At 41.3% G+C, this 16058-nt stretch overlaps 1 protein-coding gene across 2 annotated transcripts in view; it reads left to right on the top strand.

The window, feature by feature from the left end:
- Positions 1-16058, top strand: part of LOC147025742 (P2X purinoceptor 4-like) — a 112925-nt gene that overhangs the window by 44720 nt on the left and 52147 nt on the right. For both annotated transcript variants that reach the window (XM_085880441.1, XM_085880440.1), the window contains exons 5-6: positions 5776-5845; positions 12172-12268. In XM_085880441.1, coding sequence (XP_085736567.1) covers positions 5776-5845; positions 12172-12268 — 167 coding nt within the window. The remainder of the gene's footprint in view (positions 1-5775; positions 5846-12171; positions 12269-16058) is intronic.

Genomic DNA, 16058 nt, shown 5'->3' with positions numbered 1-16058 from the left:
CCATGCCCTTCTTTGGAGCGGAGCCTCAATCTGAAGCGATGGAGGCTCCGCCCACGCCTTCAGCCAAAAACACGTGGGCAATGGAGTTGGTGGTTTGAAGAAGTGAAGGGGATTTATTGTAAAAAAAACTAACTATAAAGAAACTTTGCAGCGCACACATGTAATTCCCGTTAGACATAGGGGATGGGACCCTAACTATAACATACTTATCGACATAACTGAACTTGGGGACTGCTGTCTGTTTGTGTGTAAATGGCTTCCAAATCGGTAACAATATATATGCATTTGTATGTGTGTATATATATATATATATATATGTATATGTATATGTATATGTATATGTATATGTATATGTATATATATATATATGTATATATGTATATGTGTATATATATGTATATATATATATATATATATATATATATATATATATATATATATATATATATATATATATATATATATATATATGTATATGAATATACAGCTCTGGAAAAACAAAAAGACCACTCCAAAATTTTTTTTTTAATCACCATCTCTACATGTATGGCAGCCATTCCATTCCAGTGTCTGTTGAATTCCAACACAGGCACACCTCATTCTACTTAGTGAGGTACTGATTAGGTGATCACCTGAACCGAATCTTATTTAACAAGGAAAAGTATGAAAACCACTGCTGTGGTCATCACTATCCTCTTGCAATAGGACCAGCTGGATGGCAAAAACAGTGCTGGTTGTGCTCAAAAGTAATTGGAATCAAAAAAAATAACTATTGACCATGCCAAAGGAGTAGAAAAGGAAAGTTTTGAGTGAGGAAAAGAAGGGTTCAATTCTGGCTTTACTGGCAGAGGGATACAGTGAGCGTCACGTTGCTTCCATCCTTAAAATTTCAAAGACGGCGGTTCATAAGAACAAGGTCAAGCAGCAGACATTGGGGACAACAAAGCTACAGACTGGCAGAGGGTGAAAACGACTTTCCACTGACCGGGATGACCGCCAACTCATTCGAATGTCACTCAACAACCGTAGGATGACATCAAGTGACCTACAAAAAGAATGGCAAACGGCAGCTGGGGTGAGGTGCACGGTGAGGACGATTCGAAACAGGCTCCTAGGGGCAGGGCTGAAGTCGTGCAAAGCTAGAAAAAGCCCTTAATCAATGAGAAGCAAAGGAGAGCCAGGCTGAGGTTTGCAAAACACCATAAGGATTGGACTGTAGAGGACTGGAGTAAGGTCATCTTCTCTGATGAGTACAATTTTCAGCTTTGCCCAACACCTGGTCGTCTAATGGTTAGATGGAGACCTGAAGAGGCCGACAAGCCACAGTGTTTCGCACCCACTGTGAAATTTGGTGGAGGATCGGTGATGATCTGGGGGTGCTTCAGCAAGGCTGGAATCGGGCAGATTTGTCTTTGTGAAGGACTCATGAATCAAGCCACGTACAAGGTTGTCCTGGAAGAACACTTGCTTACTTCTGCTCTGACAATGTTCCCCAACTCTGAGGATTGGTTTTTCCAGCAGGACAACGCTCCATGCCACACAGCCAGGTCAATCAAGGTGTGGATGGAGGACCATTCAATCAAGACCCTGTCATGGCCAGCCCAATCTCCAGCCCTGAACCCCATTGAAAACCTCTGGAATGTGATCAAGAGGAAGATGGATGGTCACAAGCCATCAAACAAAGCCGAGCTGCTTTAATTTTTGCTCCAGGAGTGGCATAAAGTCACCCAACAGCAATGTGAAAGACTGGTGGAGAGCATGCCAAGACGCATGAAAGCTGTGATTGAAAATCAGGGATATTCCACAAAATATTGATTTCTGAACTCTTCCTCAGTTAAAACATTAGTATTGTGTTGTTTATAAATTAATATGAACTTGTTTTGTTTGTATTACTTGAGGTTTGAAAACACTGAATCTTTGTTGTTATTTTGACCAGTTGTCATTTTTTGCAAATAAATGCTCAAAATGACAATATTTTTATTTGGAATTTCGGAGAAATGTTGTCAGTAGTTTATCGAATAAAACAAACATGTTCATTTTACTGAAACCTATAAACCATAACCTATAAATAGTAAAACTAGAAAAACTGATAATTTTGCAGTAGTCTCTTAATTTTTTTCCAGAACTATATATATATATATATATATATATATATATATATATATATATATATATATATATATATATATATATATATGTATATGCAAGCTCATTTTGATTCATCTGTGTACATGTAGAGAGAATGAAAGAGGAACTCAACACGCAAATGGTAGTGATTCCACAGATAGCAAACTAACCGAAGTACAGATGGCGGACCCATTGAAGTGGAGAATGCCTTTGTGCATTTGCAAATCGCGTGATTTTTATTTTCTTATCTGGCGTAACCAGCTGAAGTAATCCCTTTTCGTGAGAGAACTAACTTGCAAAAAATTCCACAGCAATGCATGAAACCCCAAACTTCTAAAAACATGTCATTTATTTCTTCCACAAATTGGTCTTACAAAAAAAGATCTTTATTTTAATTACTTTTTTGTTCCTGCCCCATATGTCATATGCAGTGAGGTGCAAAATTATGAGTCCAGTAGAAAATGTATTAACTGAGATGCTGTAACAAAATAAACTAAAATGGTACTCGATGGAGTGCGCATACCTTCACCAGGCTGAAGAGTTTACGTTTTGTATCCCATTGATAGGTCGGATCTGGATCCAGACCTTTAATCAAAATCAAATTGGCTTTTTGATATAGCATGTTTTATATATCGCGATATACACTGATGAGCCAAAACATTATGACCACCTGCCTAATATGCTGTTGGTTCTCCGTGTGCAACCAGAACAGCGCCGACCCGCCGAGGCATGGATTTTACAAGATCCCCGAAGGTGTCATGTGGTATCTGGCACCAAAACATTAGCAGCAGATCCTTCAAGTCCTGTAAGTTGCGAGGTGGAGCCGCTGTGGATCGGACTTGTCGGTCCAGCACATCCCACAGATGCTCAATCGGATTGAGATCTGGAGAATTTGGAGGCCAGGGTAACGCCGTGATCATCTCATCATGTTCCTCACACTATTCCTGAACAATGTGTGCAGTGTGGCAGGGTGCATTATCCTGCTGAAACAGGCCACTGCCATCAGGGAATACCATTGCCATGAAGGGGTGTACCTGGTCTGCAACAATGTTTAGGGAGGTGACGCGTGTCAAATTGATGTCGACATGAATGGCCGGACCCAGGGTTTCCCAGCAGAACATTTCCCAGAGCATCACACTCCCTCCACCGGCTTGTCGTCTTCCCACAGTGCATCCTGGTGCCATCACTTCCCCAGGTTAACGGCGCGCACGTACATGGCCATCCACGTGATCTAGAAGAAAACGGGACTCGTGGGACCAAGCGACCTTCTTCCACTGTTCCAAGGTCCAGTTCCCATGCTCGCGTGCCCATTGTAGGCACTTTTGACGGTGGACAAGGATCATCATGGGCACTCTGACCGGTCTGCAGCTACTCGGGCCCCATACGCAGCAGGGTGCGATGCACTGTGGATTGTGACACATTCCTTCCATGACCACCATTAAAATTTTCTGTGATTTGTGCCACAGTAGATCTTGTATCGGTTCGGACCAGACGGGATAGCCTTCGTTGCCCTCGCGCATCGATAAGCCTTGTTGGCTCAACACCCTGTCGCCGGTTTGTGGTTTGTCCCTCCTCGGACCACTGTCGGTAGGTACTCACCACTGCTGACCGGGAGCACCCCACAAGCTTTGCCGTTTCAGAGATGCTCTGACCCAGTCGTCTGGCCATAACAATTTGGCCCTTGTCAAAATTGCTCAGGTCTTTACTCCTGCCCATTTATCCTGCATCAACACATCACCTTCAAGAACTGACTGTTCACTTGCTGCCTAATATATCCCACCATTGTAACAAGATAATCAATGTTATTCACTTCACCTGTCAGCGGTCATAATGTTTTGGCTCATCAGTGTATATCCATACATATAATTATATAGTTTTTGGCCTTCTCTCAATCATATCTGGTGCCCGACTGCATCTGCGGACGTCCTCCTGCAGTGGGTTACCTTTCTGAGGATGTTGGTGGCAGGATATGCACTCTGGCCACCATAAAAACACTTTACTGTGCAAAAACACACAAAGTGGTGTGTGGCAGGGTGCTGCTGAGGTGTCTTCCACCATAAGAGATGGGGATGGGCCAGGCATTTGCCTGGGGGATGGCCAGACGGAGGCTCCTGGAGTACCGGCAGAAAGTGGATGTAGCGATGCACTGCGTCACATGCTCCCCCTGTATGTATGTATATCTCAATGGTGAAGAATCACTTTAAAAAAATTATTGTACCTGGAATTGGATCTTCGCCAACATCGAATCGATTCATTCAACGCTATCCACACCTTTTTGAGATATCCTATTCACAGACAGAGAGATGTGTGACTGTGTGTGGACGCACTGTTTGAAGAGGTTCCGGGCAGAAACCCAGTTGAAAATTCTGAAAAGCAGAGCTGATGATTTGGTCAGTCAAAAAAACTACTCAATCCTTACTATTTTTCATGGATGTGTGTGTGTGTGTGTGTGTGTGTGTGTGTGTGTGTGTGTGTGTGTGTGTGTGTGTGTGTGTGTGTGTGTGTGTGTGTTTTGTTGCGCTATTCCTACTGTTCTGGGCTGATTACATCCCAGACATACTACATAGGATCAGCATGACTCCACAGTGTATCGGGGTGTTTTTATCTTTGCCGGTGGTTTTGAGGGGATGGGGGAGGTGCAAATTGTCAATGTAAATGTTTATCGTATATCGCCACCTCCAGGTGAGAGAGTATTTTAGGTCCCCATCCTTTGCAGTGAGGTGTTTTGAATTATGCAGCAAGAGGTATTTTTGAACCAAAAGACCATGAGGACTTAAAAGGTCCCTGAAGATCCAAAAGAAGAGTAATTACGTCTCTTCTATTGGAAATACAGATGGTGACTTGCAAACCCAGCCTCACGAGTGGTGTATAGAAGTGTTTTTTTGAAAAAAAAACACCAATAAATACAAGGCACAGGCAGGTGAAACTTGCTGCACGTGATGTGCAACACACACACACACACACACACACACACACACACACACACACACACACACACACACACACACACACAGTAAAACGAGTGTGCATTCACATCCGTAGGATGTCTAATAAATAAAGAAGATAGAAGCACACAAGATAACTAGGCCGAGGCTTCAGACACGCTCATGAGGCTGTACCGTCTAAACAAAACGTCCCTGAAGATAAGGAAAATAGGGTAACATCTGTACATGTCGTGTTTTAAAATAACGCTTCTTGCTCTGAAACATCATATCTTCCAATCTCCTTGAATATTTCGAATAAAATAACTCCAACCCTTCATGTTTGACGGACTTTTATACCAGACACTAGGAAATTATTTTCGTCCTTGATTTAGACGCATAACTGTTTTGAGTAGAATGAAGGATAATGTCGATCTGCATCAATGTCGATCTGCATCCATGTCGAACAATGGATGAAATTATTTTAATAGAGCTTTGAGAGAGGTATAGGAAACCAGAAGAAGCTGACGTTTCAGGTGTTTAATCCTTCATCAGAGCAAAATAAGAATTTAATTGAAGTAAACTTAAGTGGGTATTGCAGAATGAGTATTATTTGAAACATTCTTTAAATATTAATTGAATCATTAAGAATAGATGCTGTTTAATAAATGATTACAATTGCTGTGAGAAATAGCTTTATGCAAAAGAAATCTGTTCTTCTTTGCAGAGTCCCAATTTTGCAACTTGCAAAACCGGGGATAATTGCACGAAGGGGTATTCCTCACCCCGGGCACATGGTAAAACAACCGCAATCACTCCACACTTGTGTACATTACTTTTATAATCGCTGTATTCAATTGCTAGATTGTGTACAACATGAAAAGCATTTTCTTAATCTGGAAATGTCGTGTGCTTATTGTTATTTATTTGTACACCTTTTGTACGTTTATGAAAAAAGCTGGGTAAAAGTCACTGTTGATCTCGCAAACCATTATATGCGACCAAGGGAAGGTTGTTTTGCAATTCACGACTGCAGTATTCCACTTACCTTGAGTGTTGATGGATATTTCAGGTCTCGTGTATTCAAACATCTCAATCATATGTATGTGTATATATATATATATATGTATGTATGTGTATATATATAATCGAAACATTTGGGGCGTGACCAGTACTCCCTGATCTCCATTGGACATAGTCCTACAGCAAAGCATAACAACCAACGCAGAGCCCTCGGCCTGGCGACTCTGTCAAACAGACAAAGATTACATGATCAACATCAGTTAAACATCAAACTGAACCACCGATCGTCGGGCTGGTTTGCCCTCATCAGGACAGCATACTGATAAATATCGAACCAATGATGACCACATTCGTCGTTTATACATCAGACGCACCTCCTGACTTATGGTGAGCATCGCCGTGGATTATGTCTCGCACGGTAAAATCGCATAATCCGCAAAGAACAACCATCCGTCTGCCACCCAGACGATTGTTCCCGCGAATGCAAACCATTCAACCAGAGGGCACGTGATGTGATCAGTGGGTAAATCGAAACGTGTCGAGTGTGACAAGCACTCGGCCCGGCAACTCTGTCAAACAGACAAAGATTACATGGTCAACATCAGTTAAACATCAAACGGACCTGCCTATTTGATTTCGGGATTGTTTGCTATCATCAGGGTGGCATACCGATAAATATCTAAAATGGGAGAGATTTTCGAGAAGACAATGACATTTTCTTCCTAAAATGTCTCATGTACTGTACGTATCGGAATTCTAAAAAAAATTTCCATTGCAGAGACCCCACCTCCACCCCCTCCTACTCCACCAAAATAAATGAATGGAACATGCAGTGGTTTTATACCACATCATGATATGTTGGAATTTTCAAATCGATATTTCCTTTTTGTTATTCATCTTGTGTTGGGCTATGGAATTATTTAATTTATCATAGGTACACTTCTATTAAATCACATTTGTCGTCTGTCTGTATGTTTGCGTTTTTTGCAAAGACCACTGGGCTGACAACCACCAAATTTGCCACACAGACCAAGTATGACCCATGGATTGTCCTAAGGTTATTTTCATCCACCACCTCGGCCTTTAAAGCCTCCAAAGACCCGTAAGACCCCTGACACCGTTCAGACAGATTAGACAGCTTGGACCCTTGATAATTTAGAGCTTTAAACTACTTGGATCTTTTTAGACCATTTTTACATGCTTGAGAGTTTAGACCCATTTGACCCCTAAGACACCAACTACAATTGGAACATCGTGCACCTTGGAGTTCGACCATCTGGAACCATTTATGTGCACACCACATAACCATCCACAGTCTATTTACAAAATATAGACTATACTTTCTCAGCAAGTAATGCAAAAGCTTGGTGTTGGCTTCGTGGTTAGCGTGGCTGGCTTGGGATCTTAGGGTCCTGAGTTTGAAGCCTGTTGGCCACTGCATTTACACCATGTGGAGTTGATTCAACCTGTCATCCTTTCGAGGTCGGCGAAATGAGTACCAGTGTAGTGGTTTAGCGGCACAGCATCACTTTAATATACACCCTGCGAAAATTCCTTTGTTCAAGGAAGGAAGGGAAGAGGAGGGGGTGGGATGAGGAAGGAGGGAAGAGGTGGGAGGAGGGGGAGAATGGAGGGGAGAGGGGAGAGGTGGGGGGAGAATGGAGGGGAGAGGTGGGGGGGGAGGGACCCTGCATTGCCCGGCAACGTCGGGTACCTTTACTAGTTTGAAAATATATCCCATGTAATATATGGTGATTGTCGAGTTGATAAAGTAAAATGAGATTGTTTGCTGCTCTCATTTTACTTCGCCCTTTAGCTCATTATTATTATTATTATTATTATTATTATTATTATTATTATTATTTTTCGCACTACTTTTGCCATGCTTCATTTATCACAGGTTCTAGCTATGCACATGGTGTTTTTAGCCAAATCGGTTTTAACAGAGATTTCTTCAATATTTGTTCACATTGATCTGAGATTAATAACAGATGCACATGGGATTTTAACCTGGGTTCCCTTCATTCTGAGTTCGATTATTCAGATGGGAACACGGATAACCTGATTTAATGCATTGATATGGAGTTTGGTTGTGCATTTTGAATGAAGCCACACAAAGCTCCATTAGCAGCATGTTGCCAGTAAGTGAGCGATCCTGCCTAACGAACGAGAGGCCTTCAGGCATCGCCCCCAACCAACTAAACCTTGCATCTACACTTCAGCTAATATATATATATATATATATATATATATATATATATATGTATATGATATACTTCAGCAGATGGGATGTCTATGCTATTTTGGATATGTTGAATCATACTATATACAGTATAATTTGAAATGTGTTTGTTTGTTTGTTTTTTGTGGGCTTTGCTTGTCTTCTATGCATTCCATAACAGGATGGAGGATGAGTTGAAAACTGGTCGCTGCACCCAGGAAGGTTTTAGGAAATTAAGAAAATCTTTTTTCATCTCCCCAGTGTTCTGCATGGAGAGGGACGGGGGACACAAATTCTCGAAGTGTATCATATAGCACAGCTCCTAGTGTGATGACCTGGTTTTTATTACAAGTTGTTACTCGAACGACACTCGGTAGAGCGCATGCCTCCGCCGGGCTGAACAGTTTACATTTTTCATCCCGCTGATGGGCCGGATCGGCATCCGTAATTTAACCAAAATCGAATCTGCTGCTTGTTGTCACCTACCCAAATCATCCCTCCAAGTTTTATCATAACCCATCCACAACTTTTTGATATATCATGCTATATATCGTTTTTGGCCTTCTCTCAATGGTGAGGAATCGCTTAAAAAATTGCAGTATCCGGATTCAGATCTTCACCAAAATATAATCATATTGTCATTGTCACACACTCAACCTGTCCACCAAATTTTTTCTGAATCCACAACTTTTTGAGATGTCATGCTCACAGACAGACAGACAGACAGGGGTGAAAACATAACCTAAATTCAAATACCCCAATTCCCTGCATAGAAATCGTAGACGTCATAGAAATGGGGGGAATTATCATACTAAATATCATCTTGTTTTTATTTCTTGGACTTGTATGCACTCCTGAACTCCTGGGCAGAATGAGTTGAAAACTGGTGGTCTTACTCACGTGATGCATGGGAAGGCTTTGGATGGTTAATAAAACAAAAACAAATCGTACTCCCAGAGGGTTCGAGGTGACAGGAATGCCTCAATTCTCTATGTAACAACATCGTACCAGATTCGGTGGGTAATGGCTGGAACACCCATTTTGAGTCTCGGAGGTGATTCAAACCCCGACCGAGTCGTACCAGACTTAACAAAAATAAATAAATAATGGAATGTGCTCAAGTGTTCGCAGGAAGGTTTTGCAAGGTGGAAATGTTTTCCACTTGTGCACATTTCAAAATGCTTCAGCATTACCAATGATCTGTAAAGAGTCCGGTACATCAAATCCAATGAAATATAATCATATAGCGCCACCTGGTGAAAGACTGTATTACAATTTTTACAATAATACACCATGGACATCGTTAAAATGTGGGAATACGAGACTTTCAAAATGACGTATGAATGCTAAATGAAGCTTTATGCACATGTGCTGTGTGTGTGCATTTAAACAGACTCTGTTCTGATCCCTGAGCACTCTGAACCTGCCATTGCTGGAGTGAAATCTGTGATTCAAATGGTCTTTTAAACGTACTTTTCAGAAATTAGAGTTTTAGATGAAATAATGTCGATTTCAAAATGGTTAACCGTAATTGTTCTGTTCCTCAAAGCAAATGAGACGCCGGAAATGTATGAAGTCTGAGAAATATCCGAGGATGAGAGGCGTCTGCTTCGTACCATTTCTGTTAATACAAGTTAGCGTCTGCCTTGGATATAATCAAATAACTGACCAAACGCAGCACTGGAGTATCAGAAGGAATCCAATTAGATAAAGATTAAGTCATTAGGAGGAACCTGGAGTAGATAGAGCACACGTGCGTGCGCACAAGCACACATGCTTAAACTTTCATCAATAGATGCAAAAATCTAGTATAATTTCTCTTGTGGCCCTGGAACCAAAAAAAAACAAACAATATATTTATAACAGCTCTCATCTCCCATCATGCTGCCTTCCAACATGGTTAATTGGAAACATCATCATTTTAAACTTACCCTGTACATTCACAATCCCCAGCTATGTCCTTCCCATCGGTGTTATGAGTAACCTAATCCAGATAAACAGTCTATTCACTGGTAGTGAGCGATCTGGGAGGGGGGGGGGTTGTGTGGCACTTGTCTACGTGGTCGGGGTTTGCAGAACGAGCAGTTGCCCGTTCAGCAAGCTCAATGTTCTCCAAGTCTTTTGTTATGCAGAGGAACAACCCTTTCTCGCAGGTACTTCTCCAAGTATTCTTGCCTTTTTCAGAAGCTTTTTGAGCCATTTCAGGTGATAATGCTACTCCCACAAATAATATACCTCATTTCACCCTGAGAACCAAGTTTTTCTGGGGTTTCTGTGCATGCACATGGAGCATTATGGGGCGGATTGCGTCATTTTAAAAGTCGCATATGATCCTGTCTGTAATTCTCAGGGAATTAAAACCCATCCATAAGGACGAGTTCTTTGCTTCTGAATTTAAATAAATAATGATCAGAATGACCCATTCCTCTAAAACTCCTATTGGCCCTTCTGCTGTGTGCGTCATAACATTTATTTATTTATTTACTTATTTTAACCATTTCAGCTTTTGTCATCAAATTTTCAACAAACCTTGATTATGAGAACATGGAGAAGACCCTCTTCTTCTTTAACTAGCATATAAAACCGGTCGCTTCGCTGATGGGAGTACCAATCTTTGCTTCAATGGCTAATATATGGGGCAAGAACAAAAAAGGATTCCTGGGAGATCCTGCCATCCATGTGGGGATAACCAGCATCGAAAGTTGCCATTCGGAGTTTTGACACGTGTGCCCATGTCGCCATGCACACCGTCTTCCACCCCCACTTTATTTATTTATTTGTTTGTTTTTGTGTCGCAAACCTTCCTGGGAGATCCCTGAATCCACTGTCATTGGTTTCATTGAAATCCGTTAATCTGTTCTGAAGTTATAACACAACAGACAAACAGCCAACCATGGCTCCTTTCATCATACAGATATGCAGCACAGCATATTTCTGCGGGGTAGTATCATTGGCTGAGGTCACGGTTGTGCCACTGATGGAATGCCCCCTGCCCGTTAGGACAGGGATTTGGAATTTGTTCATGCTGCTGGTGCTCGCTTGTCTACTCGTTGTAAAGGACACCTTGGGATCTTTAGCATCCACCAATGAATGCTGACAGAAGGGACGTTCAGTTTAACTTCCATCTGAAGGATGTCACAGACATTGATGAATCACCCTGCCTGTGAAACACCGGGGTGATAGTTTATAGCTGAGTCAGGATTCAAACCCAGGCTAGACGGCTTCGAGGTAAGTGTGCAGACTTGTAGGCCATCCTGCTAGCCCATGGAGAAGACTAATAAATGGGTCAAAGGTCAAGGTCACAATCGATTTTCATTTGATTGACTTGAAACTGTCTTTTGCAAATTGGGTCACTGAATTGGTTCACCAATCAAAAGCTGGAAACCCATTGTTTTTGAGGTTCAAAAGTTAATGTCACAGCGGCAAATTTTGCAAGTAGTGGTTTATAACCGCTTGTCTCTCTCTGTCTCTCCCTCACTGTGTCTCTGGTCTGTCTGTCTGTCTGTCTGTCTGTCTGTCCAGGCCATAACGTTTTTACCATTTGAGCTTTTGTCATCAATTTTTCAACAAACCTTTATTATGAGAATATGTTGAACACTAATAAAGTGTGTGTGTGTGTGTGTGTGTGTGTGTTTTTGTTGGGATTCGTTTTGAGTACAAAACTGTTGCTGATGGGCTTTGCATTTTGGGATTCCTTCTATTTGTTGAATAAAATGGTGGTGATGAAGTTGTGCATATTGCAATGTCTCCAAAATGTTGTGTGTGCAAAGCCTATCCGCAAATTGTGAATATTAAATGGTGATTCGTCTCGGATTGTAGTGGTGTGTGAAAAATGATCAATGTAATGAGACCTTTGTGTTCCCTGCCTGGTGTGCACAGGCGTTCAGACAGGCAGGTGTGTTGATTTCAACAAAACCCTCAAAACGTGTGAGGTGCACGCATGGTGTGATGTTGAAAAAAATGAAGCTATTCCAAAGTGAGTTGTGATTGTTTTGTTTTATTTTTATATTGATTTTTTTTTTCACGCAAACACCTTTTCTTCTGATTATGCAATCACGTGACTGCAATTTCCATTGAAGGAAGTAAATTGTACTAAAACATACAATTTGGTGTGTCTGCCTGTCGGGTCGCATTCGGTCATGACTTAATCAATCTCAACCACACTTGCCAGGGGAATTAAGGGTCATATGACGAAAGTTGTAGCAATGTCATTTGCCCCCCTCTCCCAGGGGCAAATGCCATGTTAAATGGTATAGATATGCTTATTGTGGCATTTTGCCAAAGCAGCTTCTAATAATAACAATAATATTATCACAAAACAATTGTTAAATCCCACTGTTAATAAATCATTAATAATAATTATTATTATGATGTTAACAACAGGAATAATCCATCCATCCCTTGGGGCCATACTCTCTGCAGAGCGTTGGTGCTGCTTAAGCAGTCTCCTTGGCTATTGGGCACAATCCTGGACGGGTCGCCACTCCGACACAGTATACCAGCAAGCTGGCACTCATTTGCCGACCTTGGAAGGATGACAGGCTGAGTTAACCCCACCTGGTATTAATTCAACAGCCGAGGGGGATTTGAACTCAGGATCCAAGGATTGCAAGCCCACCACCCTAAAATAGGAATAATATATGGTAATAATACAAAGGGTGACCCTCCTTCCCACTGGAAACCATCATCTTCGTCCCATTACACATTATCATTGCATTTTTAAAAGCGGCTTCCAAAAATAAAAGTAGTAACAACGATGATGATTATTGCATACCGATAATAATAATAATAATCGTGATAACAATATTAACATGCTGCCATTTGTCCTTTAAGCAAAGAAGAAGCAGGACAACAAGCATTTCACCTTCGGAGGACATCTTTCCATTCAAAATGGAACATTGGCAACAATAGCATAATAACATTATTACAAAATAATAATAATAATATTAAAAAATAGGACCACCTGTCCTGAAGCTCACCGAGAGCAGTCGCAACAATCACTCAACCCCCCCCCCCCCTTGTAGACCCCTTTCGATCCTGAATTTTAGTAAAGCCGTGAACAAACTTTGGTACATCAAGCATGATGAAGGTTGTGGTCAAGTTTTATCAAAATCGGTATGTAGTTTCTGAAAAGAGGGCAAATACTTATTTTGGAGGCAACCCCGCTCCGTAGACCCCCTTAATGAGCGCAGATCTTGATGCGGTCGATACACTTTGGTACATCACTGGTGATGAAGGTTGTGGTCGTTTCATTGAAATTGAGTGTGTAGTTTTGAAGAAGAGAGCAAATATCTGGGAGTGGGGGGGTGGTCAACCCCCCCCCCCCCCGACCCCCTAAATGAGCGCAGATTTTGATGCAGTCAATACACCTTCGTTATGTATCAGATATGAAGCTTGTGACCAAGCTTCATCAAATTGTGTTTGGTTCAAGCAATAATGACTGAAGTGTTTACCGACTGACTCACTCACTCACTCACCTACGGACGCTGCTCAATCGCATAAGCTAACCTGACTAAAGTTCAGTTGAGCTAACAATAATAATAATAGTGGGACAGTAATATGGATAATAACATCATCTCCCCCCCTCCCCCACTGGCTAGTCAAAAGTATTATAGACCAAGTGAGTTCGAAAATAAGTCCTAAAAATGTATAATTAAGGTGAAAAGGATTGAATACAAATATAACTGATGCAGAATGGTGCACACATGCACAAACACACAACTCCCCCTCCCTCCAAGCTGCTCTCTAAGGTGTTTCTAGTAAATGTAAATAAGAGATCCTTTCAAGGAACTTCAATGCAGGAGGGGGCATTCAGGCCCAAAGCCTGCCCTAATGTGTTTATACATGCTACATCTCTATTATAATACCAAGCTTATACCAACCATCTCTATTATAATACCAACCAAGCAACTATAATACCAAGCTGCACACTAAAAACTCGGCTCGCCGTCACACGATCCCTATGAAATTGCTGTGGCACTTAGCGGACATGCCGACAATGTTTGGGAAGTCTTGGCGTTCCATAGTACCACTTGCATTTTGCACAATGAGTATTTTTGTCATTCCCCGTGTGCGGTCTGTCGTCTGCTACCAGCTATGTTGTACTGCTTCCCCGTGCATGTGCACGGGTATCGCTAGTCCTTTTAAATGCTGAGCCTCAAGCAAAACAAGTTGTCAGTTTGTTTTTGTTTTCTCATTCTGATAAAAAAAATTTCTGTGACCACCTAGATTGGGCAGAACGTTTGTTTGGAGAGGATCTAATTGTTTGTTTGGTCTGTACCCTTTGAATTTCTCTACTTTTTATGGGGAATTGTTAACATTTTGAGCTTTAGCTTTATGTTCTAAGGGTCAGATGTTAAAACGATTAAAAGTTTTGATCTTGTTATTAAAAGCTACATTTAAAGTAATGCAACTTTCTGCTGAAAATTATGGGAACATAGAACTACATTCATGGGAAGGTGTGTGTGTGTGTGTGTGTGTGTGTGTGTGTGTGTGTGTGTGTGTGTGTGTGTGTGTGTGTGTGTGTGTGTGTGGTATTATTGGTTATCTCCATGTGCGGATTTTAGAAGGTGGAGTGCAGTCCTCCAATGTCGTGAATTATCCTCCTCCATTTCAGTAAGGGATTATGATTCGTGGACCAATTTGTGAAGTTTTCTTGTTCTCAAAGTTTTTTTTTTTCCAAGGGCTCTTTTGAGGATTGTCACCGAACTCCGGCCAGCTTCCAACTGCCATTAGTTTCTAGTCATAATTCCAGGGATGGTTTTTATTATCACCGGTACAATTTTGGTGCTCTTAAAATTCCAGGATCTTTTCACTTCATTTTTGAGATCTTGGTATTTGGTCATTTTCTTGATTTCTTCATTGTTTAGGCCAAAATCGTTGAGTACTGACACCTCAATTCGCAATTCCTTCTTTTCGTTTCTTATTTTTTGTACCTTAGTACAGTATTGTATCCAGTCGCAATGCTTTGTTTTATAATTTATATGTCCTTGCTCGACGGGATCATTAGGTCGTACGTGAGTATTAGTTCCTTGTTTTGAGTGATTGCTTTTGGTCCATGCAAGCATAGAAACGGCCATAAAATGATGATGATTTCCATGAGCTTTCTGGAACTGGGATATTGAGACTTTTGCAGATGTGCCAGTGGATTACTCTACATACCTTGGGGTGTGTTTGTGTGTACAGTTGTTCTGACATGACTTCTTGTTTTTTTAGATCCCGATAGTAGGTGGCTTGTACTTTGTTTCTACCTTGCAGAATCTACACCTGCCCAATTGACTCAGTCCTACCATTTTCTTCAAGCCATTTGTGTTGTGAGCATTTATCATGATTCGTTCTCCATCTCAGTTGAGCTGACCTCTTCTCAGCTATTCCCAAGAGCCTTCATCGATGCCCAATATGTCCAACTTTTTTTTTCTTCTTTTTAATATCTTCCTGCTCTTTTGTCGTTCTCCCAGTTGTCACTACATATCTGTTGATATTTCGTTTTATATTTTTCTTTTGTCTTTTTTGAAATTTGTTGGGCTGTATTAGTTTAAGTTTGTTGTGTGACATCTTCTATTTGCACCTGTCGTTGTAAATATTTTGCTAAGTCGGTTTGGGATACTCTCTCTGGTTTGTTGTGTTCGTGTTTGCATACAAATTGGATTCGGTAGTCTGTTGCACTTTTCACCTCCTCAGCCAGTCGGTCCTACAGTTGTCATTCTGTGTGCTTGATTGAGCTCCATCAGGCCGATACTTCCTTCTCGTCACGACAGGTACATTCT

Source organism: Eptatretus burgeri, chromosome 5 (assembly GCF_056783735.1).
Source record: "Eptatretus burgeri isolate ZD-2024b chromosome 5, Ebu_testis_v1, whole genome shotgun sequence".
Taxonomy (NCBI): domain Eukaryota; kingdom Metazoa; phylum Chordata; class Myxini; order Myxiniformes; family Myxinidae; genus Eptatretus; species Eptatretus burgeri.
The sequence above is the reverse complement of the archived record's forward strand: the minus strand, read 5'-3'. Positions and strand labels throughout refer to the sequence as shown.